The sequence below is a fragment of the Tachysurus fulvidraco genome, chromosome 2 (assembly GCF_022655615.1).
Source record: "Tachysurus fulvidraco isolate hzauxx_2018 chromosome 2, HZAU_PFXX_2.0, whole genome shotgun sequence".
Lineage (NCBI taxonomy): Eukaryota > Metazoa > Chordata > Actinopteri > Siluriformes > Bagridae > Tachysurus > Tachysurus fulvidraco.
Window position 1 is genome coordinate 22148370 of NC_062519.1, and position 21533 is coordinate 22169902.

Here is a 21533-nt window from a genome sequence, read left to right on the forward strand (position 1 = left end):
TCTAAAAGATACATTTGGTTCAAAAAGAAGAACCTTATCACCCAAAGAACACCACTCATGGTGAAGCATGGTGGTGGTGGCATCATGCAATGGGGTGCTTCTCTTCAGCTGGGGCTGGGGCTCTAGACAAGATAGAATGAAATCATGGATCTCCAAATACCAATTTATTTTGGCACAACAAATGTTATCAAATGCAGATGGAGAAACATGCAATCGTCCAGCACAATCATATTTTAATCTTATTTTCAGAACAGAACAGGGCATGAAAGCCTTTATTATAGCCACATATACATTAACCAGTTGAGCCACCACATTCAGGAGTCGGGGGTGGTGGGGGTAAAAGAGGTGACGGCTGAGCGAAAAAAGACTACACTGCATCACTATTTTTGTTGAATAGATTTTTGTACCTTAACTGGGTTCTGGAGGCAGTTTATAACTTTCGGGAAGTAGAGTTTGATCAGGAGATTATTCCATTACGCTGCATTATTGATGTCTGCAGTCAGGTGCTCTCATGTTCGCTCTGTTGACGTAGCTCTGTTAGCTCGGTAATTTAGACAATAGGCTTTTGACAGAGTAACTTTAACGTTTGGTTAAAAAGGTTAAACAATGCTTGTGTAGTTGTGTCAAATTGTATGCACTTGTGGGAGTTATATGGTACGTTTAAGTTACTCTGTCTTTTGCAGACAGCAAGACAGTAGGCTGTAGGCTGGTTAACCTTAGCATAACTTCCCGTCACTCATTAACTTTTTTTATTCTGTCAATTATTTTTCATTAATTATGTTTACCTTCTGCTCTATGTTTATGCTCTGTAAAGCTGCTTTGAGACAATGTCTATTGTAAAAAGCGCTATACAAATAAACTTGAATTGAATTGAATAGTTGAAACTCCTCACATGGATTTGGGCAAACAAATAGAAAAGAGTGTGGCTGCTGCTGAGCCATCTCTTGGTCTTCCACCAGCCAAAAAAACTTGCTCAAGTTCTGTGTGGAAGCATTTATCTTCTTCCAAGTGAAATATGGTTAAGTTATGGTTAACATCCATCCATCCATCCATCTTCTAAAGCTTATCCGGGGCCGGGTCGCAGGGGCAGCAGACTAAGCAGGGATTCCCAGACTTCCCTCTCCCCAGACACTTCCTCTAGCTCTTCCGGGGGAACACAGAGGCGTTCCCAGACCAGCCGAGAGACATAGACCCTCCAGCGTGTCCTAGGTCTTCCCTGGGGCCTCCTCCCGGTTGGACATGCCCGGAACACCTCCCCAGGGAGGCGTCCAGGAGGCATCTGAAACAGATGCCTGAGCCACCTCAGCTGACTCCTCTCGATGTGGAGGAGCAGCGGCTCTACTCTGAGCTCCTCCTGAGTGACCGAGCTCCTCACCCTATCTCTAAAGGAGAGCCCAGCCACCCTACGGAGAAAACTCATTTCGGCCGCCTGTATCCGGGATCTTGTCCTTTTGGTCATGACCCAAAGCTCATGACCATAGGTGAGTGTAGGAACGTAGATCAAGTGTTAAATAGAGAGCTTCGCCTTGTGGCTCAGCTCTTTCTTCACCACAACAGACCGGTATATCAACCGCATCACTGCAGAAGATACACTGATCCGCCTGTCGATCTCCCGCTCCATCCTTCCCTCACTCGTGAACAAGACCCCAAGATACTTAAGCTCTTCCACTTGAGGCAGGGGCTCTCCGCCAACCTGAAGGGGACAAGCCACCCTTTTCCGGCTGAGAACCATGGCCACGGACTTGGTGTGCTGTTTCTCATCCCCGCCGCTTCACACTCGGCTGCAAACCGTCCCAGTGCACACTGAAGGTCCTGATTTGAGGAAGCCAACAGGACAACATCATCTGCAAAAAGCAGAGATGAAATCCTGTGGTCCCCAAAACGGACTCCCTCCGGCCCCTGACTGCGCCTAGAAATTCTGTCCATATAAATAATGAACAGGACCGGTGACAAAGGGCAGCCCTGTCGGAGTCCAAAATGCACTGGGAACAAGTCTGACTTACTGCTGGCTATGCGAAGCAAACTCCTGCTCCAGTCATATAGGGACCGGACAGCCCTTAGCAGAGGGCCCCGGACCCCATATTCACACCCCACAGGTCACCACGAGGGACACAGTCGAATGCCTTATGGTTAACATAAAGCATTATATATATAAAAAATATATAAATCATATATAAATATATAAAAATATATAAAAAATATATATTTTTTGGCAGACAGTTGACAATAGCAGGTATTTTAGTATTATATAGAATACAACTTTTGTTCTGCCAGATCTCCCAGTCAGGGGTTGATAAAGTTTAGTTCTTGGAATTCTGTGCATTAGAAAGAAGCTCTTTCAGAAGAAGAACAGTTCTTTAAAGTATTATTTGTTTTTATTCTGTCTGTTCAGCATCCTCCAACAAGGACAGGTGATGGTGGGGTTCAAAATGTTCACAATGGTATTTTATTAGTTGTTGGTTTAACCATGGATGAGGTAATGGCTGTTATGTTATTTTCTTTTCAATGACGTTCCTTTTTCCTTGATGTTCAAAAACATCAACCAATATTGCATATCCATAATTATTATAAGGTATATAATTAAAGAATACTTACACTATAACATAAATTAGAAGTGTAACGCAAAAAAAAAGATTTTTACGCCTATTTTGAATTTTACTCGAATACAAATACAAATACTTTTCTCCCCTCAACAAATACAGATACAAATACCGGCTGCTTTGCACACCCCTACTACTTTCTTTCTGTCTGTCTAGCTCTCACAGAACAACCTCCAAGGTCCTGACCAGTCTGGCTTCAAAGCGGCACCTGGCCGTCACTGAGAAACTACATGCTCTAAGATCAGCCAAGCTTTATCTGTCCTCATTCTCTTGGACCATTCAGCAGCATTTCAACACAGTGAACCACAAGATTCTCTTGTCCACTGTCAGGAGTCTTTGAATTCATGAAGCAGCAGGGGAACTGTTTGCTTCCTTCCTGATCTATCAAATTAAAGACCTCTTTCACATCTTTTGTTTATGTTTAAAATACTAGAAAAGATTGTGTGTGTTGAACTGTGCACTTCTTACAGGAGAACAATATCTTTGAAGAGTTTCAGTCAGGTTTCAGGCCCCATCATAGCACAGAAACTGCACTTGTTAAACTTACAAATGACTTTTCTTAGCTTCAAACAAAGACTGCATGTCACTATTAGTTCTACTTGACCTTAGTGCTTCATTCGATACTATAGATCACAACATTCTCCTAGATCCCTTACAAAATTACACAGGTATTCATGGACAGGCTTTAAGTTGGTTTAGATCCTACCTGTCTGTTCGATACCATTTTGTAGAATTAAATGGTGAATGCTCCATTTTATTGCCAGTTAATTATGGGGTCCCTCAAGAATCAGTTCTAGGACCTTCTGCTTTTCTCAATATACATGCTTCCCTTAGCGAACATCTTTAGAAGCCATGGGATTAGTTTCCACTGTTATGCTGACGATACCAGTTATATATCTCATCAAAACCAGACGAAATAGCTAAAATGTCCAAATTAACTTTAAAGAGTTAAAGAGATAAAAGATTGGATGACTTGTAATTTTCTGTTGTTAAACTCTGATAAGACAGAAATACTACTTATCGGTCCAAAAACCAGTACAAAGAAACTCTCACACTTCCATTTAGAGGGATGTACTGTAACTACCAGCTCAACAGTGAAAGACCTGGGTGTTATATTAGACAGCAACATGTCTTTTTGAAAATCATATCGCCAATTTTACAAAAACAGCCTTCTTCCACCTTAGAAATATTGCCAAGCTGAGAAACATAAAGACTATCTGCTGCTGAGAAGCTAGTTCATGCATTCATGACCTCTTAGCCTTGACTATTGTAATGTACTAGGTGGTTGTCCTACATCTTTAATAAATAGGCTACAGTTCATCCAAAATGCAGCTGCCAGAGTTCTTACCAGGACAAAAAAAAATATGATCATATAACAACAATTTTATCTCTACACTGGCTACTTGTTAAGTTTAGAATTAATTACAAACTGCTGCTACTTACGTACAAGGCTCTTAATGTTTTCGCCCCCATGTATCTAACCAGTCTTCTAACACGTTACAATCCTTCACATTCTCTGAAATCACAAAACTCAGGACTTCTGGTAGTTCCCAGAGTATCTAGGTCTACTAAAGGCAGTAGAGTGTTTTCTTATTTAGCTTTCAAACTTTGGAATAGTCTTCTTGATAGTAGGCTCAGACTCACTTTCCCAGTTTAAAACTAGATTAAAGACATATCTCTTTAGTCAGGCGTACACTTAATACTTCCCATAATCCAGTGCTCTAATACATCTGATCACATGCACATTATCATCTAGTGCTTGCTAATATTATGAACAGCAGCTATGTTAATCCCTCTCCACTTCTTCTCTCTTTCTACCCATTCAGAGGAATCCAGAAATTGTACCAGCTCCAATTGTCTTCTGTGCCATGAAGATTTTGGACCTCCACTGAGATGAGGCAGACTTTATGAGGATCCTGAGCAGGGGCGGTTCTAGGATTTCATCTTTAGGGGGTTTTTATCTCTCAGTGAGAATTTAAAACAAGAAGAGTTTTATATCATGTATTATATGTGTTGGACTCAGCCCGGACTTTGGCCATGTGTATTTTGTTTATGTTCCTCGTCACTTGTCTGCTCCTCCCGTTTCTACACACGTGTTTCCGATTGTCATTATCATTGTCGGTCTATTTAATTGTGCCGCGTTGCTTTGTGCAGCGCGGAATCTACTGTTGTCTTGTCCTGTCTTTAGGCCGTGTCATGTTTAGTGTTCGTTCGTTCGTTATTAAACCCTGTTTATTTCGCCATCCTGCATTTGGGTCCATTTCATTCCCGTGGTTGTGACAATATGACTAAATAGTAAGCCAAAAGTTATGGTATTATTTAAAATGGCAGAAGTGGACACCAATATTTTATGCATGATGCCAGTCTTGAATCAAATCAGTTCATGTAAGTGTGCATTTTCTACAAACAGTGTGTCCAATTAATGCAGTCATTAATAAAAAAATATATTTACAAGACAAAGACCGAATCAATCAGTTATTTTTATTTAGTATTGAATGGATTGTTTGCATTAATATGTTGCTTGTGCTATCAACTCTGGTAATAAGAATAGTGAAATTTCCCTGCTTTTGGCTGCCGTGTTTGCGGCTTTCCGCCGAATAACGTTATACTGTAGATAATAGCCTCCAGCTCTGGCTGCGCGTGCACGCTGCGCGTGCCTGTACTTCTCCATTCAAATAAAGCAGACCGCTGATGACGCACTTTTGAAAGACTACAACGCACGTGCGTAAAAGCAAAGTAAAAAAAATCGCTCTTGGATCAAACTAATAAATAATTTTCTATGTCCTGCATTTTAACGTAATTTTTATTGTTTATTTTCGAAAGTCAAAATTATACTTTTAGTCTTAGGGTGGCTGAGATCACAGATAGGGGGGCTAGCCACCCTAAAAAAGGTCTAGAACCGCCCCTGATCCTGAGCCATCTAGAGATTTACCAGCTCTATTTGGACTCTGCTATACTTAAGAGGAGATGCAACTCCATGTGGTCTTTGAGGACAACAACCTCTCCATCAATACAACGTTTGTCAGACTGTGTATTTACAGTATAATCACACCCTCCAGTGTCACCCATATGAGGATGGGTTCCCCTTTGAGTCTGGTTCCTCTCAAGGTTTCTTCCTTTACCATCTAAGGGAGTTTTTCCTTGCCACAGTCAGCTGAGTCACCTCAGACTTGCTCATTGGGGATAAATACAAACACATTTGAATATATCTAATATTACTCTTGAACTTCTGTATAATATTAATCTGTATATTATTTTTTACATTAACCTTTTTTTTATGTTTATGTTCTGTAAAGCTGCAATGTCAATTGTTAAAAGCGCTATAGAAATAAATTTGAATGGAACTGAATTGAACATGGAGGGGATCAACATCCGCATCATGCAGACACTTGTGTCCCAAAATGCTTGGTACTTGGTCCTCTCCTTGTCTCCTTCTATATTCACTCTCTTTGCAAAAGTTAAATCCTCACATGGCTTTTCTGCTTCCCTCCTTTAGATACCAGGGCTTTTGCTTGATCTCAGCATGTCTGGCAGACATATCATATAGGATGTTTGTTGGATTCAAAACTGAATGTTGTTCATTCCAGGTAATTCATCCCAAAGTCAAGATATTGTAATATCCCCATGTGTCTGATCTCCACTTCAGCCATTGCTTACAATCTTGGAGTATCCTGTACAACATCAAAACACATGAACACAATTTGTCCTCTGCAAATGATACAAAATGTAGCTGCATGATTTGTTTTCAACCTGCCTAAGTTCTGGCATACCGCCCCGCTGCTGTGCTCCCTCAACTGGCTTCCGGTAGCTGCACGCATCAGATTCAAAACACTGATGCTTGCCTACAAAGCAAAAATGGATGAGCATCCTCTTAACTCAAAGTTCTTATCCCTCACTATTAGCACCACGCTTCCTCCAATCTACTAGTACAGCTTCACTGGTCCCACCATATCCCAGGGTACAAGGTAAGTATACTTTAAGACTCTTTTTTGTTCTGACACTGAGGTTGTGGAATAAATTTCCCTAGATGTCACCTAGTGTCACTGGCTATCTTCAATTGACGGGTGAAGACCTACCTCTTCTTGAAACAGTTATCACTTATTTTACCCTGTTTGTTTTATTTATTTAAAGAAAAAATGCTATAATTCCTCCCAACATATTTTTAGGCTGATGGTAATTTTTGGTGGTAATTAAAGTCTTTACCCTAGTGAAACAGTGGTGATGTATTCGTTAGAATACAATACAATAACAATAAATCAACAAATCCCACTCAGTTTGTTTATATCAACAGTTTAAAATGTCTCACTGCTTTCAAGAAACTACACTCTTATCCATAGAGATTTCAGTTGTGCTTTTACTCAGGGAAATTATAAGAAAATTTGGTCAGGATGTCATTGTAAATGAGAACTGGTACTCAACTGACTCACCTGGTTAAATAAAGACAGAACAAATATCAGATTCTGATTTAGTCCCCACTACAATGATTCAAACACCCAGTTGAATTTGGTGACTGTAAAGGCCACAGAATATGACATTGACTTCGACATATGCTTATGACAGATCATTTTCATTCTCATCAAAATATGGTGAATGGCAGCGTTGTCCTGGAAGAGACCACTCCCATCAGTATGGGAATGTTTCATCATAAGACAAATGTGATGAGACAGAAGAATTTATATGGATTTTGTCCCTTCCCTCTGAAGAGACAAATAAACACACACTAAACCAGTAAAATACTTCCAGAGCATAACAGACCCAGCCTGTCATCCGAGGTTATGTCTAGCAACAGAGTAACTCATTCGCTTTAAACAGTTTCATCCTTATTCATTCATGTTAAAATGAACTAAGGTGAACAAGTGTATACAAACACTTCAGCCTTGAATTTGATGTTTTTTACAGCATCTAGATCTTTTGGCTGGTTTTACTGAGTCACTGCCACTCATTGTGCCGTGGACCACTCCTTTTTGTCAAACACCTCAATCGTCACATGGTAAAAGGGGCACAGCTATCAGCTTCTGATAGGATGTGTTGGTCTAGCTTGTCTCTAAAACTGGTCGTTCACTTCCTTGTGCTTTGTTGCCTTTCATTAAATTTCTAAATATTATAATATTGTCAATAAATACACCTCAGAACTCGAGTAGAGGATCCAAAACCATGACAGATATGTCAAATGCATGGCCGGTTACAGACATTTGGCTAGACAACTAGCTGTTTGGCATTTTTAAAATCTGGATAACAAATCAGCATTCATATACAGGAATTAAAACTTTGAGAATAATTTAAGAAATTTGAACACCCGTCATTTGAGTTTAATTCAGAATTTCAAAAACAATCACATAGTATTTTTTAAATTTTTTTAACTGTAATCCCCATAAGTAAAATCATGTTGAAGGGAGTTGTTGAAGTGTTGAAGGTAGTTGAAGGGAAGGATTTACTTTCAATGTTTACCCAGTAACGTTTCCATGTTGAACTGTGTTTATAATGAAATAATTTTGATCAAACACCTTTAAAACATCTCCTATGGGATAAAATGCACCATTTCTGCTTTTTAAATACAATGGAATACATTACTTGCATTATTAAATGTATTTATACCAACAGAAGAACATTTACAGCAAGGTGGTAATGTCAACATCTATTAAATCCTACAAAATCTTGCAAAGACGATTATGCAAATCCATGAACTTAATTCATCCAGGATACATTTCATATACAGGATGTGTGCAAACCTATAATGCAAAATATGGGATTTAGCATTGGTTTTCCAGCATCAGTCATGGTAGGTTTTTCTCAAGGTGTGTGCAATATATCACAAAAGTAAGAAATTAGTAACTATTGAGTTTTATCATGATTTCATCAATCAAGTGGATTTAAGGAGTGTATGGCTTTCTTCTGCATCTCTGCTTTGCTGAAACGTCCCAATTCCCAGCTCCCCAATCTGCTGATGGAGCTGCTTGTACACACAAACTGCATTGCAGTATATAGTTTAATGTCCATGATAAAGTGGGTAATGAGTGTACACAGAGAAAGTAAATTTACTTAATAAACTGCCTACAGAATAGACTAAATAATAATCTCAAAGTGCAGCTAATGAAAATTGGCCTTCAAATAATAAAAATTAAACACTTTTTTTTTTCAGGTCAAAACATTTCTATTATCCTCACCGGCCTAATATCACAAAATAACTAAATTAAACATCTCAAATGTTTAAGGCAGTCAAAGACTTTAGTGGGAATTTAATTACATCTTAAATCATGTTATGGATGAGCTGTGCACTTGGGAAAAAATGTATTTAGTTATTTCTCCTGTTGAATTTGGAGGCACTGAGTTCACTGCAAATATTTGGACGAATTAAATATTTATTTTTTTACACCCTGTCCTGGCATGCTGAAATTTTTAGAGAAGCAAACAAGGCAAATAGGCTATACATGGACAGATTTCCGCTTAATGGGACACACCCTCTACCTGGAATCTGATTCAGTTTGACTCTGCATGAGGTTTCAGCTGACGCACGACCATCTGATATCAGAACCTTATCGGATATTCTAGCACCTAGTATTGCACAATTCAGTTCACGTCTGATTACTTTTTGTTTTTATCTAGTTTTATCATAGGATTTTTAAAGTGTTTATGCCATTAAATAAAATATCACTTTGAAGCAAACCAATTAGCTAGGGTGAAGATGGCAAGCGCTGATGTGAGTGTGTACTCAGTTATGGGTGAGAGTGTGTACTCAGGTGTGTTTGCTAAAAAACCTCAATTCAGTGTTTATCTAGAGCAGCAATAATATTCCAATTAAAAATATTACAATGACTTATGCCTAAAACAATGTTGATAACTTTTTAATTCAACACGAATATTCTGCCTTGACTCATTAGTATGACATACAGTTTTATATATCAACTGAATACATTTTTTTGAATGGTATTCACTTTTATATGCAGATTTAACCAATTCAGGCTGAAAGATGAACTGGATTACACAGAGGAGTCTACAGCACTTACAGGATGCCAGTACAATGCATGTTTTAACGTAAAAACACGTTTACCTTAGTGAATGTGCAAGTGTTATTGTTACCTATGCCTGAGCTAAAATAGTGCAGGGATAATTATTTACACCCACAAGTAATATAAAAGTATATATACATAAGTGAAAGATTTATTAATGTAAACATAGGATTTTTGCTCACATTAAGAAACATTAATATCACCTGGACATTCAAGTTCAGGTAAAAGGTTTGACATTTGTTTTCTTTTTGATTAACATTTATAAAGGATTGCCAATAAATCCTCTGTCCCTGTGTATACCTGAAATAATGTAGATCCAGGACGTGCCAGGTACAGGTCACTTAAGGAGAATACACATTACTGGCACCATGCCTCACTGTTTCACTCAATTCAAATAAGGTTGTTAGCTAGAAATATAAAAGAGGGAGACCGAGTAAATATCAAAAAGAGAGAAAGCATATAGGATGAGTGGAGATGTGGTTTAAAGTTTATAGCAAATATAAAGTTACCTCAGATCAACACTAGACACTGAAAAGCACTCGACAAGCCAAGAAATGTTCTATTTAAATTTTTTGTCCATTTTTTAAAGCAGTTCAAAGTGGAAGATGAATTTCTGTTGTAGCTGCATGAGCAGGAGGACTAAACCAAGACTGGCAGCATAAATAAAAGGGACAGCCAGAAGGTGACACAGACATGAAGGCTTCCTGGGACATAAAGCGTGCCACGACTCCACAGTCTGCAAACCTGAGCGACTTGCGAGGGTGGTAAGACATCCCAGTTCACCAAACACTCTATTATATTATTTATGTGAGCATCAAATGAGAGACTGGAGTCAAAAATCACACAGAGGTCTTTTACTGCTGCACATGATGAAATAGAAAGACCACATAGAGTTACACTGTAATCAGAAACCTTATTTCTGGGCTATAAAGCTGTACATTATGTTCCCAATACCCCAAATATAATTTACTGTGTAATATAATTTAAGGTTAATATAATCCAACTAACAACAATTATTAGCTACAATAGATAAGATCATTTTAATCTAATACGCTTAAATGTCTTCTTATAACAAATGAAATTCTGCTTGTTACACATGCACACGCACACGCACAAACAAACACACACGCAAACAAACACACACACACGTCAGAGTTCGTCATCAAACTGACTGGTCAGAGCTTTTATTCAGGGTATAGAATGTATTATTAAGGCTTCACTGGTTCTAAGAATTTTATGCAACTTGTCACATAAACCGTTAGTAGACGTCCACATAAAGACCATATAAAGTCTAGTTTATCATACCAAAAAGGATGCACTTAAGTGTTTTTTTTTGCTTAGCCATAGTGTTGTATTTGCAATGTTTAATGAGACATTAAGGTGCAAAACCAAATGTGTGCATCAGCTATATTTAATGAGAACATTATGTAAATGTAATTTTTTGTCCAAACATTTCATTTAAGGTTTATCTATTAAAATAAATAAAATTGTTTTATTTTTTGGGGTAAAAACTGCAGCACATTTTAATCTCTTCATTAGCTTGTTTCACTGGCTTGTTTCATTCATTAGCATTCTACTCATAACCAGCTTGTTTTGTCTCATATCACATTCATACATACACATCAAGGTGTGTTCTCCTTATGTTTGTCACACAATGCATACTGTAGCACACACACACACACACACACACACACACACACACACACACACACACACACACACACACACACACACACACATTCAACAGCAACGTAAAGTCATGTTAGGATACACACTTGATTTCCCTCTGTTTCTTCTATTTGCTTGCTGTATAATGAACGCAAACAGATTAAAAGGGTGACACAGTACCACACATTTAGCATGAAATCTAATGTTTGAGACGGATTTATCATAAATTTCACCAGTTAAAATTTAAAGTTTAAATTCTGTACCAGGTTCAGTTTTATGTCTTCTCAATGCTGTAAATTTGAAAACCCTTTCCAAATGTGTACTGTATGCTGTGGTGTGTTTTAATCTGTCTTTAATTATTTGTTTGTTTGTGACTCATATCACAGTCACGATTATGCATCTGGGTGTGTTATTAGGATAAACACTATTTGTGTACAGAGTTTGGAATCCACACCTTGAAACGTGTTACTTCCTATGTCAAAATGCATATGAAAAATGAACACATTTCATAAGTTCAGTAACTATGGCAAGCTTTCAAGCATAAATTCGACAAGTTAATATTTTATTACAAACCAAAATTCACAACTTTTTTCCAAAATAAATCATGCTCCAAATGTTCAGACACGCAGCACCCTACTGTACATCTGTATAGGGGACCTGCTGTACTTCTGTAGAGAGACTATCTACTGTAGTTGGGTATAGCTTTGAAGCTGGATAAACAAAGGGCAGATGTTTGTGAGAATCAGTTATCCTTGACCAATCTCTGAACAGAACCATTGAAAGATTGAATACATTGAGAAGTAATTTTTTCTTCCATATTATGATAAATTTTAGGGAATTATAAGTGAAAAAGTGAGCAATACTAATAATTTATTCAAATTCCTGTATGGCATGACAAATATAATAAAAATCAAAGACCTCCAAAGTCTTAGTGTCACGGTGAGACAAAGGCAAGTGAGTATCCAATTGCAGTTAAACATTTAATAAACAAAACAAGACACAGGAACACAGACAGGTAGGCAAGACTAGGCAGAACACCGGGCTGACAGGAAACAGAAACACACACAACGACTCGCGACAGGGAAGTGAACAAACAGTGTATATATATATATTAGACAGGAACCAATCACAAAGCAGAGACAATGAGAGACTAAGACAACACACCTGAGGGAAAGACTGAGTACAATTAGTGTCCATGGTAACAAACAAGTGGGCGGAGCAAACAATCAACAGCAGGGCAAGACAGCAGACAGAAAAAAACAGGGAAAAAACAGACAGACACATTACTCGCTCATTTTCTACCGCTTATCCGAACTACCTTGGGTCTCGGGGAGCCTGTGCCTCTCTCAGGCGTCATTGGGCATCTAGCCAGGATACACCCTGGATGGAGTGCCAACCCATCGCAGGGCACATGCACACTCTCATTCACTCACGCAATCACACACTACGGACAATTTTCCAGAGATGCCAATCAACCTACCATGCATGTCTTTGGACCGGTGGAGGAAACCGGAGTACCCGAAGGAAACCCCCGAGGCACGGGGAGAACATGCAAACTCCACACACACAAGGCGGAGGCGGGAATCGAACCCCGACCCTGGAGGTGTGAGGCAAATGTGCTAACCACTAAGCCACCATCCACCATGCACCATTTAAAAACAGATATATTTCAGGTGAGTGAAGTGCCTGGGATGTACAATACCACTGATCAGCAACATCTTCTGAGGCTAAACCATTCAGAAATGTACATTACATGAACAGGACATTGTCTTCTATATGAGTCCTAATCTTCAGCTAATATAGCTTAAATGAAACTGGGAAGAATCTCAATTGCTGCTGCAATATGTGTTTACAAAAGGGAATGTTGTTTTTATTTTACTCATTCATATTCATAGAGTTTATCCTGGGAACACCGGCTGAGTGGCGGGAATACACAAATGATAAATTACGATGATGATAAATGAGGATAAATTAGATTCAGCCAAATGGTCAAGATGAAGAACCCTTACGAATGTAGGACCACTGTAGATTATTTGGTTGGTGGATTATTTAAAGTACAGCAATTACACCTACTCGGTAATCAAAGGTGAAATGAAAGCATCAGGTGCAGTGAGGTCTAGTACATTGTGTTCATTGTTAAATCTGTTCATTATTTTTCATTAAATGTGATCTCAAAGTTCTGACGGTGCAGCGCCAGGGACAGCGACACCAATTTTTGTGGCCCACATTTGGAATCTACTGATATCTCATAGTATCAAGTTTATGGCCTTTGTGTAATGAGAAAGGCTGCTACATTCATGGTTTAGAGGAAGAAACCCTAACGAGCTAGCCGGAGGCGATGGTGGAGAGGAAAATCTCCCTGAGATAATATGAGAATGAAGTCTTGAGAGGAACCAGACTTGGTTGACACTGGACAGTAAAAAATATCAATGTAAATAATATCCTTCCTACAAGAGTTTTTAGTTTAGTGAACTAATGAGTCAGCACAAACTCTGAGTTCACCACAGACCCAACACTAACTTTTTCCATCTGAAGTCTTCAAATGATCACTGATAAAGACCCAACCATAAAGCCCAATCCACAGGGTATGAGGGCTCACTGAAGGATCTACAGTAAAGAATATACTGTGACCTTAACACTCACCAGATCTCAACACCATTGGGCATCACTGGAAGATTTTGGAAAGTTTTGTTCTACAGCATTGTCATAATCAAAACTGAGGTAATAAGTCATTTATACATTCAGGACAGTTCCAAACAGAATTCTTACAAAGGTGCCCTGAAGCTTGTATAGTAGCTCAAAGTAACCCAACATCAGTTAAAACAATATACAGTATATTGGCTTTCAGTTTTGTCACTTATCTATTTGTGTGTACTGGTGGGTCAGTGCCTCACAGGGGTTCATTAACTAGAGCAGATCTTTCTGGGGCCTAATCCTCATCTGTTGCACTCTGTACTTGGACTGGATTCTGATGATATCAGTCTGGAATAATGAATCAGCGCAATCTATTTAAATCATTCGGTAAACTCCTTTTGTAAACAATACTATAAATAAATAATTAAGTGAAAGACAACTATTGTGTGTGACATTAAAAAAGCAATATAATCACATTAAAGTAGAGTGTGTATCAGCAGTTTAATGACAAGTGATGCTGTTCGTGGCTCTTACAGAACTCTTTTGTTGTTGCCATTTGTTGGTGGAGTCGTCTAATTGAAAGCGTGTATATTATACCAATGACAGCATGCTGATAAGGAAAATACTTTCTATGTGTCAGAGCAATGTCAGTTTTTTTCCCTTTCCATTTGTGTAATTTTGCTTGTTATAGATATGACAGATAAGAAAGACAAAAGCATGATTGGGTGGTGAAGGAGCGTGATTGATATTTAATCTTTGGTACACTGGTCCACGCCTGCAGAGGCATGAGTGTGTGGCATATGAGTCAAGAAAATTTCATCAAATATGTTAAAAAATTGTCATGGACACCAATGAATACATGAAAGTGAATATTTCAACAGTTACTTTTTAGAGGAATATTAGAAAAGTAAATGTTGTTGATGATGTCAGAGACGATTTTATCAAAAAAACAAAATGTAACTTTTATGCCATTGTTTAAAAACAAACATGCATATTTTGGAAAGGTGATATTATAATTAAAGCATGGATTTTTCTTATTTTTGGTGGAAAAAGCATCCATAAATCACAAGGCTGCATGCCATTCAAACTGTGATTAAGTAAGGAGCTGGGTGGCCAGTATAATTTTGATAAAGGGCCAAGCCTTGGCCCCTCCTTGGGAGTCACACAATAGCAGGTGGTATAAAAGCTAATGGTAAGGTAAAAGCTTCTCTCATAAACATCTGTGGGCCTTCAGGGTATCCACAGATCAGCCATGGGGAAGTACAAAGACCATCCAAAATGGACTCTCAGCTGGATCATATTCGTTATTGGATTAAGTTCCTCTCAATCAGGTACAAAAAGATTTTTATTCTCCATTTATATTGATTATGTCTGGGATCAAAGCATTCTACTGTATTTAACAGTGGGACATCTGCAGGACTTCTGCTTATATAGCAAAAGATCTGAAGCAGAATATAATTCAGAAAAACTAAAAAAAAAAAAAGATTATTATATATAATATATACCTGAGTGCATGATTATAACACGGACTCTCTGTTGTCTTCACCAGCAAATGGACCAGTCAACATTTCACCACTGACCAGGACCATCTCTGGTGAGTGACACATCAACAGCCACTGATAGATGTTAGAATCTTATAAATGATTAAACATCAAATGCATGTGCAGAGAAATGAAATGAAAAGTCAGCTATAGATTGTAGATTGTTTATTGATATAAAAAAAAAATTGTTGCAACCCAGGAAGAGAGAAAGTATCAAGGTAATGTCTAGGTAATGTTTTCCCCAACATGAAGACACCTGTGATTTCTAGTGAAAACCATTGTTCCTTATCTGTACTTTTGTATTTCTTATAGGATTAAGGATACACTACAGTTTCTTTACTAGGATAGCAAATAGAGGCATTTTTGCACAAAAAAATCAACCACATATGAACAAAAAGCCCAGGATGTTTAACAGACATAGTACACAAACATAGTAGTAATGAAAATGAGCTGAGATTAATGAAGTACCATAGCTTCAGGTTAACGAGAACAGGAAATATTGACCATGTATGGACAATGGCAGGGAATGAGACTATAGTATAGTATAGTAAAGTATCGTATAGTATAGTAAAGACTATAGGAACAGAATACATGCAATAATAACAGAAACTCAACGCCACTGTCAAAAGCACTGCAAAATAATTACGTCAAGTAAAATATATTGAATACTGTATAATTTACTTTATATAGTATTTCTTATTATGCCATTAAAGCAAATTATTATTCTTATTATTCTTATTATTCTTATTATTATTTAATTATATGTAAATTTGTAACATTTAACGTTTGATCAGGTAAATCTGAGCTTAAATCAATTTTGTTATTTTATTTATGTTGCTGTGACATAAATGAACATTAAATGAATTACCAAAGTTCTAACTAGAACATATAATAAATCTGAAGAAGTGTAATAGATTTTGTCTGTCAGGCCTTGATTGTTTTTTTGCTAATTAGATTTGTGCTTTTGGAATTTGTATAAGTATAGCATTCATTTCAAAGGAGACTTCCAGATAACCAGTACATAATTGAGTGTAGTATCAGGTGTACATTTACATCTGATTGGATTAGTATTCTTTCTTAAGTTCCTAAATACATCAGGATCAGAATTCATTTAACAAATGTCAAGTGCACAGGAATTTGACTTTACGGTTATATTTTACATAGGCCAACTATTACAGAGGTCATTTTTTTTCAAATTAAGCCTCTTGTCCATCTAAACAACAGGACTGAGTCCGGCTCACAATGAAAGAGTCTGCAGCACTTGGGGTAATTTCAACTTCAAAACCTACGATGGAGACTTCTTCCAGCTTCGGTCTACGTGTAACTACATCCTGACGTCTCAATGCTCAAGCAGCTACGAGAACTTCAATGTTCAGCTGAGGCGGCAGGTCGTCAATGGCGAACCCCAGATCAGCAAAATCACTATGAAGCTGGAAGGCACAGTGGTGGAACTTTCCAAAGGCTCCCTTAGTGTGGATGGACTCAAGTGAGTGACCTTTAACCCTGAAAAAAAAATGGGTGATTTAAAAGAAATTCTATTGTTGCGATGTTATAAAATTGGATTTGTTGGGATGAAATAGTGCTAAATTGTGATTTTTCCCCCCCCTCAGGGTAACTCTGCCTTACAGCCACTCTGGTGTCCTTATTGAGAAAAACCCAACCTACATCAAAGTCACCGCCAAGCTGGGACTGGTGGCCATGTGGAACGGAAATGATGCTTTCATGGTGAGTATGTATAAAATGTAGTCTTTAAGCTCATATCTCATATGTCTGTATATATATATACAGTTGTACAGTTACACAGTTTAGTATAGTATAATAAGTTTAGTATAAAATGGGTTTTAGTGTCATGTGTGAATCAGACATGTTTATGTTTATGTTTATGTTCTGTAAAGCTGCTTTGAGACAATGTCTATTGTAAAAAGCGCTATACAAATAAACTTGAATTGAAAACTTGAATTGAGACATGCAGATATGGATCATAATCAGGTCATTAATCCTTTAATAAAGAATTGAGTAACTAATTGAGCTAAATTGAGTAACTTGTGCATTTGCTTACAAGAGCAGCACAAAGCACTGATCTGATCACTTAAATATAAACACATCCACCACATTTTCCTGATTTGGCCTTCATTTCAATCTGAATTAGATCAAAACAGTACTTTACATGTCTGTGTATGTGACAAAGTGACAAATAAAAATTGTATTTTGTTTTGATTATTTGTAAAAAAAAAAAGAAAAAAAAAGACTCGAATGTATTTATAAATGTAGGTCTAATTAAATCTATTTGCGATCTCTCTTCTGAAAAACACTCACTTTAAATCGGCAACAGCATTGGACACACACACACACACACACACACACACACACACACACACACACACACACACACACACACACACACACACACACACACACACACACACTGCTATCTCACCTGCAGTGAGATCTTTCCTAATCTGTGTTGAATGATATATGCATTATGTGTGTTATATGCCTGACATTTAAATAGGGACAAGTTGGTGGGACTTGCATTCATGCAGCTGAAGTTGATTCATCATTTACTTGGATGTTTGGAATGAGAATCGGAATAATATCTAATAAAAAATTTGAATTTCTGCTTGGTTTACTCTCATCTACAGGTGGAATTGGACAACAAGTACAAAAATCAAACTTGTGGACTTTGTGGTGACTTTAATGGCATCCAGCTTTACAATGAGTTCATCCAAAATGGTTGGTTTTATGGTTTGATTATGAGTCATTATTTATGACCTTGACTTTTGGATGACAAGAAGCACATATTTATAGAATGTGTGAACATTGACATTTAGGACACAAAAGTCAATAATGTATAAAACATTATTTTATAATTATAAAACATATAACAATATCTTCTAATACCTTAATGTTAATGATCACCAGTGATTAAAGGTTATAATGTAAAAATATTACCTGTTCTATAACCATAAACTGTCAGGTGTAAATGTGTAGCATTATGCAAGGTAAAACACACACACACACACACACACACACACACACACACACACACACACACACACACACACACACACACACACACACACGTAAAAACTCATCAATGTTGAATTTTGGATTAAAGTGTTTGCTGATTGTAAGTATAGTCAGATAACTGTGCTGTTTTGTTTGTTTTGTTTTGCTTTGCTTTCTTAATAAAAGGGGTTGAGATTTCTCCATCAGACTTCAGCCAGTTTGCAAAGATGGATGGTCCGACTGAGAGCTGCAGTGAATTACCACCTCCATCAGTCGACACCTGCGTAAAACTTGTAATAAAAATAATTATATAAATAATAATAGTGCTAATATCTAATTAAATGTCCATTAAGCATTTTACAAACTTATATGTTTTTTTGTGCCTTTTATTTTATTTATCTGTTAATTTAATGTTCTCTGGGATCTTATTTTTGTGTTTTGAGCTTTATCTGTATTTCCTTTTCTTTTTCTTTCTCTTCTTTAATTTTTGCCTGACCATGAGCACATATTTGGTTTCCTTCACAGACATCAGCATGTGAGCAGCTCCTCTCAGGTCCAGCTTTCAGTGACTGTAAAAACCTCATCTCCCTCGAGTACTTTATCAAAGCCTGCGAATCGGACATGTGCCAGTGCAACGGCAGCTCCAACAGCTTCTGTCTGTGCAGCACCATATCTGAATTTTCACGTCAGTGTGTGCACGCTGGAGGAAAGCCGAGCCCGTGGAGGACAGAGCAGTTCTGCCGTATGTTGAATAGTCCGAATGCAGAATAATCCTAAATGATGTACTGCTGTAGAACTGAAAGTGGAAACACAATATAATTTCAATATAAGTTCTTTTCATGGCTATACTGTACAGTATATCTTATTAGTTTCTGTTTTACAGCCAAAACATGCCCTTTTCCAAACATGGCGTATCAGGAGTGCGGGAACCCGTGCATTAACACCTGCTCAAATCCAGACCGAGGACAGCTGTGTGAGGAACATTGCATCGATGGCTGTTTCTGCCTTCCAGGTATCTAACTGCATTATCTTCATATCATACATAAAGGGTCTTTAAGTGTTTCATCATAAAAACAAATCTTTAGAATAAACTGATGAACAAACGTGTTGCAGGTTTGGTCCTGGATGATCTGACTGGTCGAGGATGCATCACACAAGATCAGTGTTCTTGCCTTCATAACGGCAAAATCTATCACACTGGTCAGAACATCACCAGCAACTGTAAAGAATGGTGAGAAAGACTCAGTGCATCTGATTGAAGAATCTTCTGAAATCGTATGTGTGTTTTTACAGAAAACTATGGTATCATCCAAATATTATGAGTTAAAATCCAGATGACTGTCAATAAGTGAGCACGATTGCTCATGTTCTTCAGCTTGGAGAGTGGCACAGTCAGTGAGCTCAGTACTGTATGTGGAAAATAACACAGGGTAGATAGCACTTTCCTCTGAGTGTGTTAAGATGTGGTTAGCTGGCTTTGTGTGTCTTGGAGGAAACAAAAGATGTCTTAGTCTTTACCATATTTCTTAAAAATCCCGATTTCTATTACCCTATTAGCTCAAAGTAATAAATAAAAGAGGAAGAAGTTTGCATGTTATAGGATGTGCTTAAGGGTATCAGTATCATTTAAAAAATAATACAATACAAATGCTATAATCTATTCCTACGACCTCGGTGACAAAACCCAGCAAACGTGTGTCCACGGGAGCTTGTGTGTATGAGGGTTGTGCTTGAACTTGATTACCTTTCCCTGTCTTTAGCACCTGTACCTCTAACCAGTGGAGCTGCACAGAAAAAGACTGCCCCGCAACGTGCTCTGTAGAAGGTGGATCCCACATCACAACGTTCGATGGAAAAACATACGACTTCCACGGTGACTGTACATACATTCTTGCTGAGGTAATTGTGTTTTCTTATTTGGGTTTAATTCATTCGTCAATCTAACAAAAGCCTTCAAAATCAAATCAACTTTCCTGGTTGAAATTTCTTTCAGAGATTTAATGATTTATGTAAAACCATAAGATTTTGACTTTCATTATTGCAAAACTACATACTGTATTTAATGTACATTAACATTAACATATTGTTTCTTTATACACTTCATACACTAAATTTTATCCCAGTTTAGTCATTTCATTCCCTAGGTCTCACTTGCACACCAGCTATCAGTTGGGACAGTAAATAAATTCACAGGCAGTTTCTCTCCTTGGAAGCTTCACCATGATTCATTCTCCCAATCTACTACAACATGACAGAGCAGTAAACAACCCCCTCTCACAATAATGCCCCCTCTCACAAAGCCCATTTCTTTTCTTCCTTTTAAACCGTTTTTTCTTTTTCTCATCCATTCTGTCTTTAATATGTATTACTTTCTTCGACATCTGATTTTTTGCACATTCATTTCACCTTCTTTTAACTTGTCCAGTATGTTAAAGACTGTTTTTTAATTCTCCCAGAACATGTCCAGAAAAGTTTTACCTCAAGATACATAACTTGTTCTTAATGTCCCCAGCTGGCATGGGAGGCTGTTTTTATTGGTGTATAAAAGAATCCTACTCACTTTCCTGTAGTGTTTATTTTATAACTGATGCACCCTGTGCTAGTCTTTATTATTATTTGTGCTTAAATTTTTGGAGCTGACCTTGCTCTGTTTTCATTTCTATACCACCTTTACCATCCAGTTTATCCAATTTATTATCTTGTTTTATTGTCATTCAAATTCAGTTTCCTTGTCTTTTTCAACATCCTTGAAAGACCATTCACACCACAAGCTATTTCTGTAATCTCTTGCTGTGAACACATCCTTAGTTCCCTCATCCATATCCATTTCCAATGTTCATATCCACATGGAACACTAGCTGGTTCTGTTTCTTCCTTATTGAGGTACATGTTCATCTTGTGTTTTAAAAGTAACATATCTACACAAATCCATTCATATCTCTGTCATATCTTTTCTTTGCTGTAACAAACCTGTCAGTGTCTTGTACTGTCAATGTACCAAAACCCAGCATGCTGGAGTCCTAAATCGACCATAACATCCTTGAAGTTGAACATGACTTCCACTTAATGACTAA

The 21533-nt window shown here is 37.6% G+C and overlaps 1 protein-coding gene across 1 annotated transcript in view; it reads left to right on the forward strand.

Moving 5' to 3' along the window:
* The first annotated feature begins 15147 nt into the window (after positions 1-15147).
* Positions 15148-21533, forward strand: part of LOC113646153 (mucin-5AC-like) — a 34342-nt gene continuing 27956 nt past the window's right edge. The window contains exons 1-10 of the mRNA XM_047804701.1: positions 15148-15240; positions 15459-15503; positions 16675-16936; positions 17061-17175; positions 18093-18183; positions 18646-18752; positions 18985-19201; positions 19343-19471; positions 19573-19690; positions 20220-20358. Of these exons, the coding sequence (XP_047660657.1) occupies positions 15162-15240; positions 15459-15503; positions 16675-16936; positions 17061-17175; positions 18093-18183; positions 18646-18752; positions 18985-19201; positions 19343-19471; positions 19573-19690; positions 20220-20358 (1302 nt within the window). The 5' untranslated portion in view covers positions 15148-15161. The remainder of the gene's footprint in view (positions 15241-15458; positions 15504-16674; positions 16937-17060; positions 17176-18092; positions 18184-18645; positions 18753-18984; positions 19202-19342; positions 19472-19572; positions 19691-20219; positions 20359-21533) is intronic.